General features: G+C 46.0%; 1 protein-coding gene across 2 annotated transcripts; it reads left to right on the top strand.

Annotated features, from left to right (window-relative positions):
• Window positions 1-1,814: 1,814 nt before the first annotated feature.
• Window positions 1,815-14,178, top strand: LOC125771838 (chondroitin sulfate synthase 1). Of its 2 annotated transcripts, none has more exons than XM_049442930.1 (7): window positions 1,815-2,736; window positions 7,824-8,792; window positions 11,199-11,815; window positions 11,892-12,204; window positions 12,374-12,519; window positions 12,597-12,915; window positions 12,999-14,178. In XM_049442930.1, the coding sequence occupies exons 2-7, from the start codon at window positions 8,642-8,644 to the stop codon at window positions 14,087-14,089; spliced, it is 2,637 nt and encodes an 878-aa protein (XP_049298887.1). In that variant the 5' UTR covers window positions 1,815-2,736; window positions 7,824-8,641; the 3' UTR covers window positions 14,090-14,178. The 2 variants fall into 2 exon arrangements, with proteins under 2 accessions (XP_049298887.1, XP_049298881.1); XM_049442924.1 differs by having other exon boundaries at window positions 1,816-2,736; window positions 12,362-12,519.
• Window positions 14,179-25,667: the final 11,489 nt, after the last annotated feature.

Below are 25,667 nucleotides of genomic sequence, written 5' to 3'. Positions count from 1 at the left end.
TACGGATGCACTTTCGGTCAACTTCCAAACGAGTGACAGTTGTTCGCTTTCTTGCTGTAGTTCAACCCTCATGTCTAAGCAAAGCGGTACACATTTCATTTCATTCTGCTTCTGGCCGTGTTGTGTTGCGCTTCCTTCGACATACACCAAACGTCACTAATTGCATTAAGTCCCTGTCGCCTGTTCCGTTGCGTTCACGTGTTTCTTACGAATGAGAACACCCAAACCATGGAAAGGCAAAACGGGCGAAGAAAACACACAGAAGGAATGTATTATTTTTATCGATTTTTGCCCATGACATTTCTTATATGCTAGCCTTTACGATTTGCTTTTTTTTGTTCCATTTTTTTGCGCTTCCACCACACGATCGTATGTTCATTCGCAGGGTTTTTAATGTGTAATGCAATAAATGATTTATTTTTTGTGTTTTTTTACATTCCAACATCGTTCCATCATTATGCCATCGGACTAATAGAGGGACATATTTACCAATTAAAAAAAACACAAAAATCTCAAACATACACTAAACTTAAATTGGAACTTTGCAACCAAGAAATGAGCAAACGATGTAAATTACACATGCCTTGATAAAAAAAATCTGGCCCATTCAGCACCAAAGGGTTAGCTGATATCGTAAGAGAGCGAGAGAGAGAGAGAAAGAGCGAGATGAAAAGCAAATGGAGCGCAAGCTCAACCGACTTAAGCCCTTCCACCGAGAGAGAGAGAGTGACTTATCTCAGTCGATGTAACTGAGAGAAAGAACCACATTGGGAATGATCTTGAAAGGGTTTCCTCCACAATACAAGGAAGAAAACATTGCTACGATCTAAATAAATAAAAACACATACAAACACGAGAAAATGAAGGGTTTGTATATCTGAACCAATTGCACTTAAGAGAATATTTACACTCAGAACAACGAAGAAAAGGAAGATATTTTTCGCGATTTTATTTTTAAAGCAGCAGAATATTAATTTTTCTTTTCGTATCATATATCATCAGCATAATTTAAGAAAAAGCAAAAGAAAAAATTACACGATTTTTTACAGAAAAAAATATGACTGCAACAACGTAGCAACCTAACAAAACAAGTTCAATACAGAGTTGTACAACTCTTTTTTAAATAGCAACCAAAAAGGTTCATTTTCGTAAAGGCCTATTTCAACAGTAATTTCGTTGGTAGCTTAAAAATATATTACACAAAATGAAAAATTATATAGGCAGTGAAAAAATAAGCTATTAAACCTTGTAAACCGTTTGCGCATTTAGTAAAAAAAAACCAAATTTTATAAGATTGAAATTCAGTATGAAAACCCTGCAAAAAACCACCTAACAAGCGCCGGCATCGGTTGCATACCATCACACAACCTAGATTTCGGTGCATCGGCTGCACTTTTCAAGTGCATCGCGGGGGTCAACACATTTCCTTCGTGTCGTGCTGTACATGTGTCCGCGCAGAATGCATTTTAAAAAAGGATCTTTTGCTCGATGACAAAGGAGGGGGGGTGGAAACGAAGGAAGAAAAAGGAAAAAACATCCAAAATACAAATCGTCACACGAAACCAGGCAAAAGGGGCCAGGCAAACATGTGGCCTTCGTATGGGTGAAGGTTAGAGCTGGGTTTTCTGGTACATACATATATCCGAAAGGGAAAAATTGCGGCCTGCTCGTGACCTAAGACACTCGCGCTCATCTCGTGAGAGTTTGACGCACCACCGCGATTGTCTCACCGGAGCGAGAGAGAGAGATAAAGAGCGGGATGGCCTATCCTGGTCGGTTTGAGAGGGAAAGAGATAACCGCTCCAACAAATCAAGCGCATCGTAACCACATGCTCACGCATATAAGACGCTGGGGTGGGGTGGATTTGGCAGAGAAGCAGGAAGGTTCTCTTGCATGCTCTCGCTGCTGCGTAAGAAACCAAACAAAAAAAAAGGAACCGGTTCCCGACCGTTGTACGAAGGGAAGGGGCGTCAAACACCCGCTTTCCCGGCCACGAACCGCGAGCGCAAGACAGTGACGACAGGGTCGATCGAAAGACGGAAAGCAAAAAAACGCACCCGTCATGCACGGTACCAGCGCACAACACATTCGACCGGCGGCGTGTACGGCTCGAAAGCGAACCATCCAGCCAAAGGTGGTGTCCCCCTTTTTATTGCTAGTGTGCGTGTATGTGTGTTTTGGGTACCCCCGAAAAACCGTACCCCGGTTGTGATTCCCGCGTGGTGACACACTAGAGCCTCGTGACGTCTATATCCCGGGTGTATACCGCTCATTTAGAAAGTAGTGTTTGTTTCTCACCGAATACAAACTTCACGACGCACGTCAATTGTGTCCGGCCGTAGTGCGTGCATATAATCCGTGAAAACAGTGCATCCGTTTGTGTGTTCGTGTGTGCCTGTGCCGCGCATTGGATGCGTGTGTGAGTGTTGATGCTGTTGCCGGTGCATCCTTCTGTACAAGCCTGTTGACAGTGGCGTGCGTGTGGCATACGGACCCCGAGCTCCCATCGATTGCGCGCTAATTTTTCCAACAGGTCTGTCTTGCATCAATCCACACCTTCAGAACGTTCCACCTCACAACGCTGCACCGGACTGCCAGCAAACAAGCTCAATCGCTTTCAATCAACAGGCCCCAACAAGCAAACCATTTCCTGCCCCCCCGGGGGCCAATATAGGCCGAAATCGTCACGAAAGAAAACCACGGAAGAAAACACTCATTCACGCGTGCAAAGAAAGGTAGGGAATGTTCGCATCTATGCACCGCTTCTAACTGTCTGCCAACCACCGAAAACCCTTTCCCCCTTCTCTCCCCTCCTCCCTCCCTTCCCTACCCCTTCCCCACTCGAACACGCAGTGTGCGCTTTTTATTAGCACATTTGTGTACGTGTGTGTTCGTGTGTGTATGGGGAAGTTTTTTTTCCCTTCTCTCAAACTCGAAAACCGAAAAAAAACCAGGAAGAAGGGAAGCATATGTTTCTATGCCAAAACAACAACAACAAAAGAAAGAACAAAATAATCAAGAAGCAAAAGAAACCAAAAAAGTGGAAAAGTTCCACCAAAGAACAAAAAGAAAAGCAAGCAGTAAGGAGAAGGAAAGAGGCAAACGAAGCAGCAAAAAGAATGTTGGGGGGAAAAAAACAGAACGAAAATCGTTTACCGAAGAACAGATTCTCTTCGCTCTCGGCTCGAATCTACCTGTACAGCCACATTTCGAACGGTCAGTTTAAAAATGTTTGCGGAAGCAAGGGTTGGCAAGGGTGGTGGTGGAGAGGATAGGGAAGGTTTGTGCACCGAGCTGCGCAAATCTGGCGCGTAATGGCACACACATTCTTCTCTCTCATTCTCTTTCTCTTTTTCTTTCTTTATTTTTCTCTTTCAAGACGCTTTGGTAAATTTAATGGCAACACGTCTAACACGTCCGCGATTTTTTTGTTTTAGGTGTTTTTTTTTGTTTGACTATTTTTCTTCTTAGTTTCATTCTTACAATGCAGCAAAACCATCCTTTGCCAATGCATGGGGCAAAAGGAAAAATCACAGTTAACACTCGTGGCACAGGCATGTAAACCCAAACGTCACTGGTTCGAGTTTGGCGAATTTTGTGCTGCGATACGCAATTTCACGCAGGTTCGGTTCAACATACTTCTCACTCATTGAGGTTATGATCGGAATTCACACAGTACTCAATTTTTTCTTTGCCGGAAGAAGGAAGAGGAAGTGGAGACGAGAGGAGGGGGGAGGGGGGGAACGATCTGCTTGAATTACACGATCGTACGATGTTTGGTATTACTTCATCGATTTTACTTTACCAACGGATGGGTACGAAAGTGAGTTCCCTGTAGGAAAATAAGCTATACTGCAGTACACCTGCTTTCGCAGACACTTTGCCTAACCTTGAAGTGCTAGAGTGCCACCTCCTGATCACCCTGCCCATAAACCCATTCGTACTGACTGCTGAGTTGTGATAGTTGAAAATTTGCTTAATTATCATAATTTCCCAACAAAACGATAACCGGCTTGAGGCACCACCTCCAGAATGTGCTCTGGTTAAGGACTACCTTTTTGGGGTGCTCTGGAAGAGGAGTTAGGCAGGAAGAGAATGGGGAAACAAACAGAAATAAAATCCCTTCATGCAGAGACCTGGGCTTCTGCATCGTACGATCGCGTAGTTTAGACACTAAACCAGCCCAAAAACTAAGGCATGCATGAGATCCAAGCACCCTGTAATCTTCGATCCGAATAGCCCGAGGAGTTTGAGGTTGCGGTTTTATGTTTTGCTCCTTTTGGTGGTTATACAGCTATGTAATAGCAGCAAAAAGCCACACAAAACGGATTAGATTCCTTTCTTGCGGAAAGGGAGGACTCAAACCGGCTTGTACACACTACTCTAGGTTAGGTAAACTTCGTGATCAAAATTTGGAGATTGTCATGCTTTAAATGTGCGTTGCCAAGCACGCAAACTCCGAGGAGTTTTTGTTCAACTCTACCCAAAAACTAGCGTTCAACTCCGTTTGATCTCCAATTCTGAAGAGTTCCTCGTCTATAAGCGCCCAACAATTTCTGGACACTCGCAGTGCACACGAGGCGGAACCTTCTTTGATCACGATGTACCGGCCCCATTTTGCAGATGTACCGTAAACTGATAATGATCCGCCTTGATAAGCTGGTGCAGCAGTGGACTACGGTAATCATGACTAATCTCACTCCGCACACCAGGCCTGCACCAGGCGGCTTCACGCCGGGCTCGACAAACACCACAGGAAACGAGTGGGTCCAACCTCCAGTTAGATTTCAATTAGCGCCGTCCGGTGTGTTAGATCCGAATGCTTGACCAGCAAGCAGACGGAGTGTCGGATATCATCAGACTCACATGTTATGGCACCACACCAGGGTATGGGCGGAACAATCGGGGACACACCGGAGGTCAATCGTTAGTGTCGCATGTCGGAGCATTTTACACACCTCCCAGCTGCCCCTGCCCGGCGAAAGATGTGCAACAGGCCGGTTCGGTTTCTTGTTTTTTTTTTTCTTTATTTCGCCGAGACATACAAAGACGTGCTTAATACAGGAAATCGTGCGTTCCACCCGGTTATGGCCCGTGTGCTTCCCGTCTCGGGCTCGTCCGTAAGACCTTCGCGTACGAATAAATTGTACGCACATACGCAACACCAGCTTGACCGGCGCAAAGCATAGAGTACTTTAAGAAGAGGGAAAAAAATAAAAATCCGTGGTACAACAAGCAAGAATGTAACACATATCCATAGAGCAATTTAAGCGTACCAATAAACAACAAAACGGCGTGCGTTTTTTTTTTCTTGGCGCGTCATACGATACAAATGCAAGCCGGGCGATTTGCTAAAGTTCCCACTACACGACTGTGCCAGAAGGGTATAGCATGGGAGTACAAACAGATATTGGAATAGCATCTGTCAAACAATCGAGCCAATCGTTAACCAGTGAATTACAACCTCAAATTAATTATGAACAAACGACTAACCCATCTTGCAACAGAAGGATGACGTAAGGTTGCAGGCGTACAAAGCAGAAGAATTCGATATGCATAAACATGCGCATGCTGATGTAGGCTTACTTCGACTCACAATACGTAAATCACTTCGGCGGAATATCGGGCATTAAAAATCAAAGTATGACAAATACTAACAGAAGGATTTGGATTTTTCTGTAAGGAAAATAGAAATAATATGAAACATTCAGTAGGAATGTCGTTGAGACCTCAGAATATTATAAACTCAATTAGTGGTTAATTACGCATTGAATCACTAGTTCATGAGTGAGTTAGCAGTGAGTGAGTCGCTGCAAAGAGTCATGAGTCATGAGGCACGAAGTGACTCGTTCATGAGTTTTAGTACTCATTTGAGTTTTAACTCTCTATGTCTGAGCTACATCGGAAATGATGTCTTGATAGCTCATTGTGGAGATTCGAAATAACTCAACTCCTTAGAAAGGATTAAGTCACTCGCCCATTCTCGCTCAGAGCATACGCAGCACAGAATGTTTTTACCATGTAAAATCCAATACAACCATGTATTGCACGATCCAGATATGATCGTCGTCTAAACACACCTCGAGCGTACTTTTGCGAAATAAATTTGTTCGCGTTACACCTCTACTCTTGAATACGCCTTGGTCCGCGTACCTTCCCCTGCACTCGTAATGCTGAATAACAATTAGCATTAAATTAATCCAACCTTCTTACCCGCACAGTACGTACCTCCCGCTGCGGTCTCCAACGCGAATGCCCCGTACAGTTCTGGTGCACATGTGGCCGAAAGCATTACTTAATGTGCGCATTCCAGATTGTGTGCGAGGATTATTTCGGTAACACCTATTTTGCAGCCGCGTACACCATCGCGGTGGTGGCCTTCTAGATTTTTGGGATGCTTGTATATGTGAGGTAGATTTTTTCGCTCTTTCCTTCCCTTCTTCTTTCGAGGGTTTAGGTGTCGATTTAGTTGCGCAAATCGAGCTGCCTGATTACCCCAGACCCTGCGTTGACAGCGTTCAATGTCTGTGCTGTGCAGATCTGACCAGTTTTCACTTCTTGAAGGTGAAGCATTCTTGAAACCGTGACTACTCAGGCATAGACTATCACCATGTGATGGTGATTATCCCGCAGAGTTTCGGACCATGTTCAGTGCACTTTCTGTGGTCTTATTCATCTTCTCAATATTTTAACCCTTTCTCGCTACATTCGACCGGATATGTGTTTCAGTAGACCGGCGTGTGATGTCCGTTATCAATGCGTGCCTATCGCCAATCGGCAGCGATGCTAGTTTCGGTCATACACAAACACCACAAAGAAAAAAATCGATAAGCCATATGCGCGTTCTCCCGGGGGTACGTGCGAGCTGATATCTTTTTCGAGTCTGCCGCGAGTTTTCGGCCGTTATCAACAGTACTTTTCGGAAGGTTACCGACTGGGTGAGTACCGACACGGTGTTACACACATTTTTGCTTCGATGATTTCTAGCCTGTTCGAGCTATCGAGTGATGACGCACAGCGATGCTTCGGTTACTTTTTGTGCCTTCACTGTGTAAGTGCACCTTACCTCTCTGCCATGCAAGTCCTCTTATCGCGGGAACGGGGTAAAAGGGACTATAGTTGGGATTCCGTGCCAGGCAGCTGACACATCCGTCACGAAAACTCACTGGTGTATACAGTTGTTGGTGTGATGCAGTTACGCCTTGGTAAGGGTTACTGGATTTCCGCTCTGTCACCTACAGTGACTAGTAGGAGCAACAACGAATATTTTAGGCATCTCTGCAGAATTCTACGTTTCACGTCAATTCTTGTGTACGTGGATTGTACACGTTTCGCGATCGAAACATAAGCGAGAGCGAGGTTCAACCCCGGTGATGTATGTGGATTCGTAATCGCGCGATCGATAACGTGTTCCCGATTCACTACGCCCGATAATCACGGCGATGGCGCCTACAGCAACAAACCTTGCTATTATTGTTGCTGCTACGCTGCATTGCTTCAGGTCCAGGCATATAGGGTTAGGCTAGTACGAAAAAGGTCGTACCCGGGGAGATTCTGAGTTACCGTGAAGCCGGTAGCTGTTTACCAGAAATTGCCCATCATCCTTCTCCTTCTCCTCTCTCCCTGATGTGTGTAGTAAGATTGCAGTGTTTGCTCCATCGACTCCCCCTAATGCGAAGTAATTAGCGATGACCTCGGGTTCACAGTCGGGCTCGCATCGCCAGTAATCGCTAATACTTTGACTTGCAAACCATTCTCTAATGATGTCTTTCCTTCTCTCTCTCTCTCTTTCTCTCTTTGATTTTCGTGTGCCCCTTGCCAGTGGTGGCAAACTAGTCGGGGCAGACCTTCAACCGGCGTTTTCAGATGACGTCGTGTACTAGGCGCATGTACAAGCCTGCTCAAGCGCACCGTACCCGGCAGCGACGTTTCGCGACGACGTGGCGCAGTTAGCCGGTCCGTCCTCTACGGTGGTTTGCAAATGGAAGTGCTACTCGGGCGTGTTAAGCGGACCACTAGTACGGCGACCACCAGCACTGTTGTCGTCAGCAGCCTCCACACGTGCAGCAGCATCGGTGTGCACCGGGTGCGCAAGTGGCGCCACGGGCAACCGCGACGGCAGCGGCGCCGCCGAAGACGCGGACCAGGGTCAGTACCACCGTCCGTGTGTGCAGGACGGGCTGCCCGGTACCGGTACCGAAACCACGCACTACCTAACGCCCTCTACCAGCGGTACACCAGCGCGCTACCATTCTAGCGTAGATGGTGGAATTCGTGTATGCCATAGCTTAGGAAAAAGTTTTACCCCAGCATCGCGGCACGGTGATGCACAGTGACAGTCAGTGGAACCATAGTCTGGAAGAGACTCCCATACAAATCGAAACGGAACAGAAAACGAAGCATTTGCAAGCAGTAAAGCGAACCAACAGACACAGTATTGTGAAGATTCGTGACGCGTCGCTGTGAAAAAAAAAACATAAAACACGGTTGTGATCTAGTGACAGTGTGCAGTTGCAGTTTACATCCTCCAAGACTCTACACGTCAAAGAGAAAGCTCTCTCTCTCTCTCGCTCTATCTTTTCTCTTCTTCTCTCTAATACTTGTATCGCCTCCCACACCACACGAAGTATTCGGTCGGCGATGGGAATGGTCAGCATGACACAGCGGAAGAAGATTCTGTACGGACTATTCGGCATCATCGTGGGACTCTGTATCGGTGCACTGCTCCGTAACTATCGAACGCTCGAGATTGTCAGCATGTGTAACACTATCAATAGCATGAAGCAGAAATGTAAGTATTCGCAATTGGAATCGATCAATAATAGTTGTCCAGTACAGCTAACAATGAACACCTGGGCCTGGTGCTTTACCCGTTGGAGGTAACGAGGTGATTTCAACATCACCAAAAATTACGTTCTAGTTGCAGTACACAATGAGTAATTCATTAGGTGCCTCATATCCGATTGCCTTCCTACGTCAAAGCATTTGTGTCGCAACCTGCTGCAATCGATTCAACTTCATTCCCGACAACAATGCTTCAGACTTCCAGAAACATTCCCGAGAACAATGCCTCAGACTTCAAGAAACAGATGATCGAATATATGGATCACTTTACGCTAATACGGTGCCGCTAGGGCTCGATTGTGTATTGTAAACCTATCCAGACGCAGACTTATGGCTATTAAAAACATAATTAACACAGAAAAAAACGGAGTTAATCGACAAACCGTTTTATCGTCACCCTGGGCCCGATTGCGTCATCAATCACGGTGCCCTCGGAAGATGGTGTTGCTAATTGCTGTAAAATGTTTATCCAGCCATAAACGATCCAAATGGTTCCGCCAGGTTTTTGGAGTGCGAGACGAAGAGATGCGATGAAGCAAGTAGCAGTAGAACTGATTTGTAGAGGACGGATGTTTGCAGCAGTATATTTAGCAATGGATGCAAACAAATAAACAGGAACACGGACCATATTGGCATACTGGCCGTGTTCTGGGGATGATTCGTTTTTTTGTTTTGTTCTGCGAGTTAAACAAGCAGCGCCTTCACACGCACACAACACCCTCTCGGGTACGTGGGACGGGTTTTTGCGTGACTCTCATCCACTCGGCGATGACTCGGGGCAATGCATACCAGACGGGACGAATGTTTTTTGTTGTTCTTGTATGCTATCTTGGACGGTTTGTTTTAATTTGTTTATGCGTTCCACTCATGCGGCAACCGTTTCACTCTTCAACCCGAAAATCGGTCTCAAATCTTGTGGGATGACTTAATATTTTTTTAAATTATTCCTTTCCAAAAAAACCCCCCGCTTCATTCCCTTGCTTTTGAATGGTTTATGGCAGTGGCCGGCTGTGATATTCTAGGAAAAAAAGCAACATTCTCAGCCGCCAAATGTGAAGTGCATGGGTATATGCCGCAGCATCTTCAGCACACTATCGGAACGTGAGTGGTTTTCACTTTCAAAACAACCCAAACTTTCCAAACCCCGTTTTGGTTGCCTCCTCCACTACACCCTAGACTGCACTATGATTGGTAAATTAAGATATGGAATCTATGCTGTGGGTGTTTTGGTTTTCAAGAAGTTCTCTTGAAGCTACCGAGGGATTCCTCCAGTATGTTTCCACAACACCCACCAAGGAAAACAAAGCATTTCTTTTATAGCAAAACGTGCTTCATACAGATGGTAAAACAGTGCACCCATATGTGTGCATAACTCTGCTACACGAGTTCTTTTCTATTCCGGAATGGAAGCGAAACATTCTCTTGGGAAATGTGTGTTTTTTCTGTCTGTCCTGCTTACTGCCGACCTACCACAATCATACCAGACGCGGGTGTACTCTTCGCGTTAATGGGTGGCAATAGAGATGCGGCTTGAACTATTAAAAACCGTAACATCCGATACGATAGACTCCCCTACTCGATAGAATGCCTATAGCGTCCAGTTTTATTGATGTTTTAATGTAACCTTTTGAAGTTGATGCATCCGCAACGTTGGCGGTCGTGTTGGAATTTAGCTCCGTCGTTGCGGGTGGTAAGAATTTACTTGGAAATTTTTGCCATCTTCAAACCATTTGGAAGTTTTAATAAACACCAAGATCAATCGATTCCAAATAGCTAAACCGTTTATTTGTTTTTTGGTGTATTGAGTTCTGCATTATAGACACTCTAAATATAATGTTTTTCCTCCTGCTCCTCAACTATACTGTAGGCCATCGTGCCAGTATGTTCAAAATTCTTTCCACCGGACAATTTTACACATTCAGTAATGCAGCAGGCATTATGCAGAGCACACCAGGCGTAAAAGTCTCGCCCAGTTTTTCCGCCCGCCTCGCCCGCAATAGACGACTTTGATGAGAAAATTGCCCACGGCTCAAGTAGCGTTCCAATTTCTTTTCATCTCATTGACGCACAGTGAAGCGGAGAATGTGGTTAGTGTGCCTTGTAGACTGTGTGGGGAGGAACGCTGCCTCATTACCATCAATTGGTGCTGATGGATAAATTGCTTCTCTGCAACTGCTGCTTGTACTCAGTGTCTCAGATTTACTACGTAGACATACCTCCTCTGCTGGAGGAGGTATCTGATTTTGTTTTTCTTCTTTTTTTTGGGAAGAGTAAATAATTTAGTGACCATGGATTAACGCTTTCGCTTTGGTGTTTCTCCCTGTTTGGTTTTCACGCCTGTTTGCAACACTAGCGGCCTTAGACATCATTGGACTGCAGCCGTCGGAGTTGCCCACCAACTCCCAGAATAACCTCGTGTTTGTCGGTGTGATGACGGCGAAGGACTTCCTGCAAGGACGTGCCCGGGCCGTGTACGAAACGTGGGGTAAGCGGGTACCGGGTAAGATAGCGTTCTTTAGCTCGCAAGATTCGGTCGCACCGGACCTACCGCTGGTTGCGCTCAAAGGCGTCGACGATCGGTATCCACCGCAGAAGAAGAGCTTCATGATGCTACACTACATGTACGAGCACTATATCGATCGATTCGAGTGGTTTGCTCGGGCGGACGATGACGTCTACATACGTACCGACCGGCTGGAGAAGTTTCTACGCTCGATCGACAGTTCGAAGCCACAGTTTATCGGGCAAGCTGGACGGGGCAACAGCGAGGATTTTGGGTTGCTATCGCTCGAGTTCGACGAGAACTTCTGCATGGGTGGACCGGGCGTGATCATGAGCCGCGAAACGTTACGCCGTGTCGCACCGCACATACCCACCTGTCTGAAGAATCTCTACAGCACGCACGAGGACGTCGAGGTGGGCCGGTGCGTGCAGAAGTTTGCCGGCATTCCATGTACCTGGAACTATGAGGTGAGGATAGCGCGTCCGATCTCCGTTCCATTGTGGTTGGTAGTGGTTTTGATTTTGATTTCACCTCACCACACAGATGCAGTCGATCCTGCACCACAACTCGAGCGGTAACCGAGCGTTCTCTGGTAATCTGAAGAGCAAAGAGGTCCACAGTGCGATCACACTACACCCGGTAAAGAAGCCGGCCTTCATGTACCGGCTGCACGCGTACATGCTTGGCCTGCAGGCGCAGGAACTTCGGCAAGAGTCACTACTTCTGCATCGTGACATCGCACAGATGACGGCACTGCTGCAGATACCGCGCATCAACAAAAACCTGGCGCCGGGTGTGCCGATTTTTCCCGAGGATGAAACCAGCACGGGATATCTCGGCGATCATAATGTGCTCGGTAGGTAGCGTTTCCTTTTGCGGTTAAGTTTTCCTCTATATAAGGTCACACGCGTACACTCACCTCACAAAGGAGCATACACACTCACACAAAGCACCACACCAATCAGTGCAACCAGAGGGGCGTTTCTAGCGACATTGACTATTCTACTTCGCAGGTGCAACTCCAGATCTGAACCGACACAGGCCACGCACACTGGATGAAGTGATCGAGTGGGAGTTTATTGCGAAAAGCCTCTACTCGGGGATGCACCCAAACCCGAAACGTCGCACTGAGTCATCGCTCAAGGAGGGTCTTACGGATGTGGTCCGCGAAGTAAGTTTCCTGGAAGTTTTGCCAGAAAATCCTGGTGGTTTAATTTGACATTGCGTTTTTTTTTTCTTTATTTGAAGATCATGGAGCATATCAATAACTTTTCGCGGCAGCGTGGCCGCGTGATCGAGTTCCGGGAATTGCTGTATGGGTATATGCGCGTCAACAGCCTGTACGGGCAGGACCTGATACTGGATCTGCTGCTCGTGTATAAGAAGTATCGTGGCAAAAAGATGACCGTGCCGGTGCGGCGACACCTATACATACAGCGCTCGTTCACGGAAATTCGTGTGCGGGAGATCGTCGACGGTGTGGTACCTAGTCAAGCGGTGACGTCCAGTCCACGGGCGTCACCAAGCACCGACACTACGCGACACATTATCAATGCGACCGGACTAGGTAAGTCGCCGTGTTGTTACCTGCAATGCGTAGCGGAAGCGTGTGTAACCACACTTCACTGTTGTCATTCTTCTTTCGGGCAGATCGCATCTCACATCGGGTAAAGTCACTGTTTAATGGTTTCGAGCGATTAACGGATACGCTTGCCAGCAACGGCATGTCACCGAACACCGGTACACGTCGGGATAGGATCGCACTCGTGATACCACTGTCCGGTCGCTCCGAAACGTTTATGCGGTTTTTACGCAACTTCGAAGAGGTCGCCCTGCGCCAAGACGGTGCCACCGATCTGCTGGTATCGATGTACGTGGAACCGGTCGAGACGCCGATGATTGTGGCGCTGCTAAACAACCTTAAGGCCCGGTACCCGAACAGCCGCATCAACTATCTGCAGCTGTACGGGAACTTTTCGCGTGGCGTTGCACTGGACCATGCGATAAAATCGCGCCACTGTAACCCGGAAGATATCCTGTTCTTTATCGACGTGGATATGGTGTTTACGGTGCAGTCACTCGATCGTATCCGGCACAACGTGATCCGCCATCGTCAGATCTACCTGCCGATCGTGTTCAGCGAGTATGATCCACACGCACCCAGCACAATACTGTCGCCCGGTTGGCTGGCCTCACCGACAACCGAGCGGCCCAAGATGGCGACTGATCCGGATCGGCCGCGCAACTTCTCCGTCCCGTACCGGATCACGAACGACAACGGCTACTTCCGGCAGTTCGGGTACGGGCTGGTCGGCATCTACAAGGCGGATCTGTTGCGACCCGATCTCAAGGGTTTCAGCACCGACATTACCGGCTGGGGCCTGGAGGACGTAAAGTTTCTCGAGAACGTGATCGCCCTCAACCAGCGCGGCAATCAACGGCTGCAAGCGATTGCGGACGGCCGATGGGATCCGTTCGGTTCCGCGGCACCATCGGACGGACCGGTTCCGCCACCGCCGAGCGAGGAGCTCAGCATCTTCCGGGCGCCCGATCCGTCGCTGGTGCACATCTTCCATCCCATACATTGTGATACGAGCCTGGAGGAGGCCCAGTACAAGATGTGTCTTGGCACGAAGGCCAACACCATCGGTAGCTTCAACATGCTGCACGATCGATTCAGCCACAGCCAGGCGCTTCTAATGTTTGCCCGCACCCACAGCCAAAACCGTGGCAACGGATAGCGAACTGTCCGGTTCTTGTCACGTTAGCAGTATCTTGTACATATATACATATTAAAAAAAAACGCCCCGTTTCGAAGTGATTTACTAAACCATCCAACGCGTTCTACGGCACTGGTCTGGTGCTGATTTCCTTACCGAAAGGTATCAGTAGTTGATTTATTTGTACTATTTTTTATATCCAATATCTACATTGCAGACCCATTCCCCTGCACGGTTCAACGTCTTGTCGAAAGGATTTTCCCCGCATCGGTTACAAATGAAGAAAATGAGTTTCTTTGTCGGTTGTTGTCGCTTCGCTTTCGCTGTTTGCTTAACCATCAAACTCACATACACGGTACAGAGCACACAAATTGGAATGCACACTCCGCACCTTCCCCTGCCCGTCTATCCTGTCAATCAAGGATTGCTGTGTTTTTTTTTTGTACTATGTGCCCGCAGCTCCTGTCACTGAAGTCATTTTGATTTATATCCCTCCCTTAAAAAGCTGCATATGCATTGCGCTGCACTTTAACCGCCGCATGCATGTCATCCCCTCTTCTGCACTGCCAAACACCCTATATCTAATGCAACCAGGCAGGATGTTGGGGTTCGGTGGTTTTTTTTCTCTCACTTTTATGTTAACCGGATGCACAGTGTGTGCCATTAGAAAAAAAAAGTAAGACTTAAAACAATCTTTTATGAAGAGTCATACATGTGAATGGTCGATAAAGAGTCATTCAAATCAGAAGTCTCTAATATAAAAAAAATCATGAATTTCTAAAGATTCATTCAAACTTCTCAAAATTCATCAACATTGAAAGAGTCATGATTTTAAGTAGTTTTGTTGTTTAATTTATTTATTTCTTAGATTTAACTAACATCTTCAGGAATTCAAGAATCTCATGAGAAATTCATGTTAAAAGATTCTTCTTCTTCTTCTTGGTTTTTAACGACCTTACAGGTCAGGCAGGTAATTTTTGGCTTACTAGACTTATTTTTACCACGTAGCCGGATAGTCAGTCCATACTACGGGGGGACGGCCCGGATGGGATTTGAACCCGGTCCGGCCGTGTGGACTGGCGCCGTTTATCACATGCATGCCGCCGCCAATAAAAGATTAAATAATTTTAATATTTTCAGTACCCAGATTAATCAATGGAGAGAGAGAGAGAGAGAGAGAGAGAGAAAGAGAGAGCGAGAGATTGATTTTCAAAGATTCATTTTTTTAATCTAAGGCATTCATTCGTTGTGAAGATTCACACAGATTCATGTATGTGAATCGGATTCACTCAAACACATGACTTTGATTCATTAAAAAAATATTATTAATTTAACATACTTTTACGGCACGCACTGTTCTACCAAGATATGGACGCGTTTGAATGCGACGCAATTTCTGAGGTTTTGCAAAAAAAAAAAAGAAATTGCAAAGCAACAGCAACTTAACTCGAGCTCGTTAAAGTGCATTCCGTTGCAATTTTTTTTTGTTGTTGCTGTATGTTGTGTTTTTGTCCTCCCTATTGGTAAAATCCTTACCGTGTTTGTGTACGTGACACATGACATCGTCACCCTTGTCGTTTGTGCAAAATTTGCCCTATTTACCCAGTAACCTAGCGGGAGGACTAACAACAGCGCACCGGTGTGTTGGCTCGTACGCAGTCTCCAGCCATGCTCTGGCACTTGGCTGCAGCACACAATGGCCTCCCGTTGGAGGCCAACCCTAGTTTTGCCGAACCGAAGTACAACAGGCAGCCTCTAGTGATACGTTTTGGAGTGCGCATCGGAGTGTCAACCCTGTGCCATGACCATGAGCCTGGTCGCCTGTTTTTTTTTTGTTGTTTCCACCATTCGACTCCAATTCGAACAAGGATAAAGTGTGTTGTGACTGTGAAGGTAAGAAACGGGAGAGAGAGAAAAAGGGTGCAACGAAAAAAAATCATTGGTAAGATGAAACGGGGATTATGCAAAAAGGACGCTTCTTCAGAGTGCAATGACCTACTGGTGCTATTGCTACTAAACAGCCTCAAAAGGGTTATTTCCGCACAGGGAACGTTATGGCGGCCATTGCATTAATTTCTTTGTTCGACTGCAGCCGCAAGATTTTATGCAAATATTGCAAAACACACCACCCCTGTCCGCTACCTTCCCTTACGCCTTAACCACCTCCCCCCCTCCCATCCCCCTCCCTCTGTTTTTCATCAGCAAGAAGAAAATATAAAGAACACCAAACGGAAAAGGGCATAAAACGTCTTCGGTTGGTGGGTGTTGGGCGGGTTGTAGAAAAGAAAATAATTACTCGTTGCAGGACGGAGAGTAACTTCTGCCTTACATCCTGCCTTACACCTTCATCCTTTCATTTCTTCTTAGATCTTAATTCCGTAACATTTTCTTACGCACGCATTTTCCGATTTCCCGAACCAATATCTTCAACGTTTGTGGATCTGAGGAAAATACACACACACACTGACGCACATGTGTTGCGTACACATCTTAACGGTCACTGGCCCTTGTAGAGTTGCCCTCCCCCGCCCCCCTCCCACCCCTTGACGGCGCGCTTCGCCATAGGGGGATAATCGGTGGAGAACGGTGTGCGTGCGTGTTGCATACAAACAGGGGTTACAGTTTGTACAGTGTACGTGCGTGCTGCAACGTTGTGAAGCGGGATTTGTAAATCGATGGATGCGAACTTCTTGCCTTGCATCTGCTTGCCCCTTTTTTTGCACCTCTCGTTGTCTTAAGATGCACCAACACCACCGGATGTGAGGTAAAAACCCTTTTCTTTGCCCTACAGAGACATGTCTTTTCTTTGTGTGGGGAGTAATGCATGGGTTGGAGTTTTTTTTATATAAATATTGGTAAGCCTGCTAAAAAACAGGACGGTGGAGGGAGACAGCAAGGGAAAGGAGAGTGGATAAATATATTGGGTACGGTTGCTTAATGATTCTTCGCTTCTAACACCTTAACCACCCTTTTGCTCGTTATTTCCCCGTTGCATCCTCTTAGCACATGTAATAATTCTAGCAATTGTGCGCATGTGTGTGTGTATGTATGGGTAGTACAAATATCTTTCAACACTGATTAAGGGATGAATTATAGGAGTGAAGGGATTCTGCAATCAACTGGACTGTAATTAAACCCCACACAAAGCAAAACTGGCGAAGTTTTAGAACTGTACAGCCGTAAGATATTGCTTAAACGCTTAAAAAAAGGAGAAGGAGTGCAAAAATTTTTAAACCCCCCCCCCCCCCCACGCATGTGTGTTAAAGTGCTGACCAGCATTTTACACTTGTCTGATTTATCTGCTTGATGGCAAAACTTGTTAACGTGACAGCACATACAAAGCAAAAGGACTTCAAAAAGCTAAAGAACCTTCGCGTCCAATTTTCTTTGTCCATCTCAGTTCCGGAAGGTCGTTTTAAGGAGTTTTAGAAGATGAATATTTTTTCACGTTTTTTTTGTTTGTTTTGTTTCCTTATCCTGCGTGGAGACGTGAATTATATGTTGGATGAATAAAATCTCTTGTAAATGATTGCCACCTTCGTCAACTTTCCAAAATCCAAAGTTCCTCACCACACCAACTCCGAATATCTTCGTGTGCAAAGAAAGGGGGGAAAAAAAGACGAAAGACTTGTAATTCATCCATCCAATCTCGTGTTTTTTTTTTGCTTTGATTTTTATTTGGTTTGATGAGGCACGAAAATACGAAGGCGGCCAGTTTGAGTGCCCTTCTGTTTTTTTTTTGTTCATATAAGGCACTGCTTTCCATTAACTCGTCCAAAAAACCCCAACTGATGGAACCAAAAATAAAACCTTGGTGAAAAGGGGGGGAATGGGGAAAAGAAATCCATTCTTTGTCCACAATGCATTTCACATAGCGCGCCGAGCACACAAAAATCTCGGCAACAATTCCGCTCTTGTTGCTCGGTTTGAACGAGACTCACCTTCATGCCCCCGGCAGCAGCACAAGGGTGCCCCCGGTCATAACGCGGATGACTAAGCGCGGACCAGGCGCGTCTTCCAGGACGCTCGCAATCGAAAGCAGCAAAGATGCCGGTTCAAAGCACTTCGCACGCGAAAACCGGGCCACTCCATCGTTACAGAAGTGCGACTATAAAGAAGTCTGACAACAAGTTTTTTGGAATTACTGCATTACATCGTCAAAAAAAAAAGAAAAAAGGAAACGAAAGGAAAAAAAATCTCTCCCCCATTCCTTTTACTTGGTCACGCCACGATTGAAGTGGTAGCCGAAAAATTGAAATGAAAGGACAATGTGTAAAGAACGCAGCGGGTTTGGAGAAAACTCTTCCAAATCTTCTTTTTTTTTCTCTTGTTTTGTTGCATTATACAACACACAAAACACCAAAACAAAAACTCCCTGGCGCTGCTTGCACCCTCCTTCCCAACAGTGCCTGGTGGTGCAAATATTTGTTGATACTTAAGCACGAAATCTAGCGAGGAAGAAGAGAGCGTGGCTCGATAATGTAACGGCCACCCGTTAATGGGGTGGGTGAGTTACAAGAAGTCATTCAAGATGATGGAAATAACAAAAAAACTGAAGGTGAACACCGGTAAGCATGATTCAGTGTTAAAAAAGACAACAGAAAGTAAACAAAAAAACGTTAAAATATATATTCCTTCCCATTTTCTTTCTAGAAGAAGTTCTTGTTTTTTTTGAGGAGGTACAAAAATCCTTGGAGGAGGTACAAAAATGTGCGCAATTTCTGTACGAAATATTGGGTGATGGCCACGAGACGAGATTTCATGGAGAATGGGGGAGGGAAAGGAATCATCATAATTACACGTGTTTCAAGTGCATCAGCTTACGGCACTTTGTCCAAGCAATCTTGTCAAGACGAAAGGCGACGCCCACGAAGAATCGAAGAAGCGGTTTGTGAGTAGCGGAGGTGTCCATTACACAGGACTCTCGACCTCGACGAAAACCCCAGACCTGACGCTATTCAAATCAATCCACCCGCAGTATCTGGTGGAGTGGGGGAAATATTGACGAAGTAGCCGACATGGTAACGTTCTGCACTGTTCGTTCAACCATAATAGAAAATCCTAAAGGGCCTGGAGTAACTGCCTGGGCCACCGTTTAAACGTTAATTAATCTTCGACCACGTTTTGGCTGACCCGAACCCGAGAACCCGTGTGCGGGATGTAACAGGAGTGTGAGCTATTTGCTGCAGACCCCGCTGGACGTCAGGCTGGACCGGACTGGGATCCATAATCGACTCATCATCCTGGATGATGCCGTCACTGCGCCATATACTCACCACCGTACATCAGAATTACACGACTCCTGCTTCTGCTTGTCCACCAACTCGTGCTTTTAGTTTTATTGAAGCAAACCAACCCACCGATCATACACTCCTACACCCGGACGTGACGCAGTGCACCATCTGTGTGCACTGGTGCTGCTGTGTAATGACTACTCCACGAGAGCGGGACAGAGCACTCAGACGGACTTGAACGGACGTTTCGTTTCGGTTTGATTGACGAATATGAGGACACCTGCTACGTGCTAGAAACAAATTTGCACCCAAGAAGTAAAAGAAACGTCGAGAACCTGCTCTCCCCACCAAAAACAATTCAACCTCAGCAAACCCGGATGCACTATCTGTTTTTGTACGACGAGAGACCGAAATGTGGACGGGGGGGCAAGTATCGCAAATGATTTCCGTCTTTATGTTGATTTCTGTTTCTGTCTTATCGTACGAAGATACCAGATCTACACCGTATGACGTTCGATGGAAGAATTCATCAATGACGAGAGTATAACGCACACCTGCAGCCTGCCCGCAACGCAAGAAATCAATCGGATCGGTCTGGGATGTTGATGACTTTCGGCATTTCCGGACGTGCCCTTTGTTGTGCGTTGTAGCGAGAAGGCGTATCACACGGTCCGAGAAAAACTATATCACTAAAACGTGCACGCGTGTGTGTGTCTGTTGCGAGAAGAATGCGTCATGCTGTGTTTTATTTCCTCGAGTGTTCCGACAGTAGACGATGGTAGACAAGCGTTTGGGATCAGGACCGGGGCTCGGTCAATAAAGATCTTTTGCCATTATGCTTCAGCTGCTTGGACACAAATACGCTCTTTCGGGAAATTAGAGAAGATGCTATTCCGTAACGGCATGATGTGAAGTTTGGCAAATGGGAAGGGTGACTTGGTGACTTGGGCAACAGCAGCCCGGAGTAAATCCTGGTGCTCAGGGATAATTGTTCTCCTGTTCGCTGTTGGAGACTTACTGGACGATTAGACGAGATAGTAATCAAGGAGTTCTTGGCAGAAGGATTTTACAACCACCACTTTTAGGACTGCTGGTGTGTTCAGGTTTTGCGGCGTTTAAACGTTATCCATAAATCCAAACTGCCCACCTGACCTGCAAAACTTGGCTGCACCGTAGGACATCAGACAACAAGTTGTTGGACAAAATTACTGTAACGCGAACTTGAAGAGATACTTGGTAGAAACCCTAACAATATTTTTTTTTAAATATACTTGAAAGCATAACTTCCTTTTGGTTATAATTTTGTTATTTTATCAGCTTGTAATTCATTCATTTATACTATTCGAACTATTTGAATACTGTTAGTATTGTACAAGTCTTCCAAATGTCCCCAACGTGACCAAGCTAGTCCCAACGTGACGGCGGCCTGCCTTTAAAGGTGAGCAAAAGTGTCATTTCGCATACCGGTTAATCACCCGGAAGCGATTATTACGAAATCTAAAGCGGGTGAGGCGTTGTGAGTGAACTGAAGCAAAATAGGTAAAAGGAAGTTAAATTATCACCGTTTGCATTATCATAATTGGTCGATGGCTGTTGAACATCCGACCTGGCAAACTTCATATCGACGACGCCATTAAAGCGAGGCGGACATCTTTGGCCATCCACCCTGTGTCGGTTATGACCGTCTTCGGCGGATCGGTCGAATGTTGCGTATGGGATGGGTTGTTGGGTGCATAATTGCGTATGGACGTCTATTATCAGCAGGTGGTTCCTGCTGGCAAACGATCGAAAGATAAAGTGCACTTTACAACTACTCCTCTTTCACCTCTTACACGCTCGTGTACACCGTCACACAGACACGCACACTGAATAACCTCCGTTCCAATAATGACACTGTTGCCGGACACTGTCAGTTGGCCTGTTGGCTAAGGTTCTGGTCTTTCGCAATCGTCCAGAGCGAGTAATCCAGATTAATATTTGTTTCAAAACTTAATCAAACATTAGATTATATGGGTTGGTGTACGGGTGCTACTCCATTTTATCCCGGGATTGAAGTGTCAGGTTTGTTCATTACCATAAAAAAATGCTTGTTGTACTAGCACTGTGGTTAGGGGCGAAATTTTGTGAGTTGAAAATTTTCCATATATCTAAGCATGAGTCCTAGTGACAACCGCTCTTTCCCTCTCTCCCTCCCCACCTTTCTGCGGGGGGTCAATCCGATCCGTCATCTGCGTGTGACAACAAAATCCTTTCCTGCCGAAGGTATTTCTGCTTCAATAAGCTTAAGTCAGTTTTGGGTGTATAGGAGTTGCCCGTAAGGTGACCAGTTTGTGTGAAGACGTGCACCACGATTCAACGGTTTGGAAGGTACACGTCGTTACCTCAGTGGAAAAACCCCAAACATTGGAGGATGTTGATGGAGTGGCCGGGAAAGACCCTCCATCCCGCATGGTCCGTAATCCATGCCGTTCGTTTGACGAGTTTGTGTGTGTCGCTCGTTCGCACCCAAGGAATTAGAAGCTGCATAACTTACGAGCCTAAATCCCGACAAAAAGCGGACACTCCATCTTCCATCGGTGTACAGTGTTCTACGGTATTCCACACAGCGGGCAAATTGTTTGTACCGGTTGTGAAGCAGCCTGACAGAGATAAGCAATACCTTTTGGTGGAAAAGGGGTTTTGAAACGGTTAGTGATGGCCTTCCGACTCCGGACCGTTAGCTGCCTGGAGCGAAACTATCGCCCACATGAATGAGCAATGTGTCAGTCAATGTCTATTTCGCAGGCAATGGCTAACGACAAGTCATCCTTGTGGTGTGTGGTTGAACACTATGAAATCACATCGCTGTAAAGCCAAATGATAATAAAGATGAAGCAAAAAGGTGAACAAAAATTAGAGCAACCCACAGCAAATAGCCAGATACTAGAAAGTGTGACCACGTCATCGTCTCTGGGAGGAGTGTCCTTAGAGGCTACAGATACACTGTGGCAGTAAAGAACCAACAAAAAAAACAGAACCAAATTGCTGACCATGCTGCGTGTTGCTATTAGTGCTGATTTCCAAAACGTCATCGAATTAGTTTCGCCGCACTGACACGAGTTTTGCCTTTCCAGGGTCCGGATACAGGCGAGTTCAAGAATTCATTAATAAGCACATCCCGGGTTAGCTTCGTAGGCACAGAGTAAAGTAGTTTCAATTACAACAATCATCCAAATAATCCACATCATCGTCCCTCGTGAACGACCCTCTAGCACGGTTACGGTGGAAAGCAATATCCATTCTACATCTTCCTTACATGCATCCAATAATCAATGTCTTCCATCTACTGCGCGTACTGACGGCTCATCCTCGACATTTTTCTACGCTCTGACGTATTTTTTTCTTCTTTTGGTTTTGGTGAAATACCAAACCGAAGACGATGACAGTGATATCCATATCCTTCCCTTCCCCATGTTGTCCACGGCAGGTTGGGTGCGCTAATGAAAACAACTAGCACATCCGACGTCCGCCATCTTCGTACATCTTGGGACGTTCCGGTACGTCCGAGTTTTTGGGGTTTAGGTTCCGTTGCTCCGGTCACGGTTAATGATTCTGCCGCCAATCTTTCTGGTGCAAGCGTATATTTTTCTTGCCCCCAGTTTGTTTGCCCTGCTGTACCCACCCACGCGCGTTGGTCCAACGCGGACCACTTACAGCCCATTCTCAAAACAATAGCCCATTCAGCTTCTGACTCTCTGCCGGTGGACGCGCTAGGCGGAAGATTTATAGTTTAATAGTGTTGTCGCTCGGGCAACTTATCTGTTTCCGCTCGATCGTTTGAACGCATCATCTTCCTGCCTGACCAGGGTTTCGTAAGACAGAGTAAGGGCCGGCATTTCGCACGGGAGGTTCCAAAGTGGTTTGGAACGCAACACTCAACGTCCAGCAAATTTTCGGACGAATAGATGGAGAGAAAGACTCAATGAGGAGGGAGGGAGAAGGGAGAAAAAAACACAGGGGGACCTTTGGAAAGTATCTGGAAAACATAAATATGTCCACCGATAAGGAGTTCCAGCTTCCGCCATACCCACAGACATCGGCACCCACATGTCCAAAAGGCAAATACAGTTCCGGAGCAGTGTGATAAGTTGGTGCACAAAAAAAAACCTTGGTACCCGCCGGTTGGAAAGCAGTACGGCAGGATGGGGTAGAAGTGTTGGAAATTAATTAAATGCCTCTCTATATCCGAGAATTCAGCGTGGAAGGTTTCCCCTTCTCGCTTTACGCCAATCTTCCAGCAGGAACGAAGTTCTCGTGCAGTGTTGTCGTTCTCGGGTGTCGTCCGAGGAAAAGATTGTTTGCTCTGTAGCATTGTCCTTTATCTTTACGGTATCGTTTGTTTTTGTTGTGTATCTTCCACCTCCTTCCCCCCGTCGTTCTCCGTATTTGCAATCCACACGCTTGTGATTCTTTGCCTGGGTGGTGAAAAGCCGAAAAACCTCGTCCAGAGCCAGTTCCAGTGACAGCCTGACCTGATATAGTGACTGGCATACTGGGAGGAATAGTTTTCACCTACTTCTTCTTCTTCTTTTCGTTGTTTTCTTTTGGGGGGGGAACATTCAGAGGTACATAACTTACCAGCTTTCGACTGTTCCACAACCTTTTTCCCAAAAACCCCGCTGCTCTTTCTCCAACGGAGGACTGACAGCGTTACTTACGAGCTTGACATTCCGTTTCGGTTCGTGTCCGGAACGGCGCATCTCGGGTACACGTCCGGTATGCATAGTTTTGCTTGACAGCATTACGACCTTCACACGGTTCCCGAACCAGACAGAGGCGACAGAAGCTGTAGAAACCCGTGACGAAACTATGGGGCACCGATAGTAATCGGCGGTATCATGCATGACCACCAGATATAAGGATGCGCCGGAGGATAACATTTCCAATTCCCCAACAAAATTTTTAAAAAATGGTAAACTTTCGTTTAAAAAAAAAACAAATTCCCTCTACTAACTCAACTCCTCCCTTTTCCAAACTCTTGTTCAGCTGATTATTTATAATATTTCTTCTGTTTCTTTTATTTTTGCTTCCTATTTCCGGGGATATCCGGTATGATAAGATCGCAACACTCGCCCCGGCAGAGCAAAAGCTAGTTTTCCGGCACGCACACATACACCACCCCACAGCATCTTATTTATACATCCATAAATATAAATAGAGATCTTTGTCGGAGTTTTCCACGGATGCGGGCGGAGGAGATGGCGTTCATTCCCCTACGAATGGCGTCTTGGCAGTTTTTGTTTTGAAAAATGAGTGTAAAGGAACTTTGGATTTTGTAGGCACTTCTAGGCGAATTGTAAAATTTGTGCTTCCTTATCTATGCCACACGCCTAATGGCAGGCTAATATGGTAGTGACTGTAACTTTTACACTGTTGGAAACATTGCAAGAAAGAAATCAATAAATATGCAAAACAACACAACTCTGTCACCTTTAATGTCTTGCGAGTTGGAATTTTCCTCGATAAATAAGACGTAACTTGTGGGGATTTGCTTAACGCAGCAAGATACGAAAGTTTCCAACCCCTCACTAGGCTCCTCGGTAATGGAAAATGTTGTCCAAAAATGGGTCCAAAAAGTGGTACAGTAACGTAATTATCGGATAAACGGGAACCCGCTAATCCACATGTAATTACTTACCGTGTGTGTGAGTGTGTGTGTGTGTAGGTTGCCAAGTTCCACAGGAAAAAAGGAGTGCAAGGTGTAATTATGCTAATTCAGTTCCTCCGTTTGGTGTTTTATCCTTTTCTACACGTCGCTTGCCTTAAAAAGGATCAAAGCCGTCCGAGGGTACCACAACACGGTTAGGCTAAAGACGTGCAGAAGACGAATTGATGGATTTTTCCCCCGACAAGTTCCTCAACACACGCACCCGGATGATGATGATGCCGTTATATGTGTGTACACACATACCCAATGGGTTTCACGGGTAAGTGAATGTGCGTATCGTATGGGTAATTAATTTTATGGTAAAGTTGAAAAGTTTAACCACTCACACCCTCTTTCACTCCACCCCCCCTCTTCCCTCCCTTGCTTTTGTTGAGCCGCCGAGGGTTTGTGACGGCGTCGCATTTAAAATATTGTGCACGGGGAAAATTGGGTGACGAAAACTAGGTATGGAAAACTCGTTCTAAAACTTTTCCCGCCCACCACGGGGTTTTTGTCCTTTTTCCGAAGCGAAGGAAATGAATGATGAAGGAAAGGAAGTAGTGATTTTCTAGTTTGGTCTTCTTTGGTCTCGTTGTTTCTGCCTGAGGTGTATGGCGCACACGGGAAATTGAAACGGAAGCCACTATTGACACATTAATTATAGATGATTAAAATAGTG

The sequence above is a fragment of the Anopheles funestus genome, chromosome X (genome assembly GCF_943734845.2).
Source record: "Anopheles funestus chromosome X, idAnoFuneDA-416_04, whole genome shotgun sequence".
Taxonomy (NCBI): domain Eukaryota; kingdom Metazoa; phylum Arthropoda; class Insecta; order Diptera; family Culicidae; genus Anopheles; species Anopheles funestus.
Note: the sequence above shows the minus strand (reverse complement) of the source record. Positions and strands in the feature narration are given on the sequence as shown.

Bases quoted from the DNA above. Each gene is read 5' to 3' on its own strand.
- LOC125771838 (XM_049442924.1), top strand. From the start codon at position 8,642: ATGGGAATGGTCAGCATGACACAGCGGAAGAAGATTCTGTACGGACTA. The intron at 8,793-11,198 runs GTAAGTATTCGC...TTGCAACACTAG, and splicing joins CAATAGCATGAAGCAGAAAT to CGGCCTTAGACATCATTGGA. The intron at 11,816-11,891 runs GTGAGGATAGCG...CTCACCACACAG, and splicing joins CATGTACCTGGAACTATGAG to ATGCAGTCGATCCTGCACCA.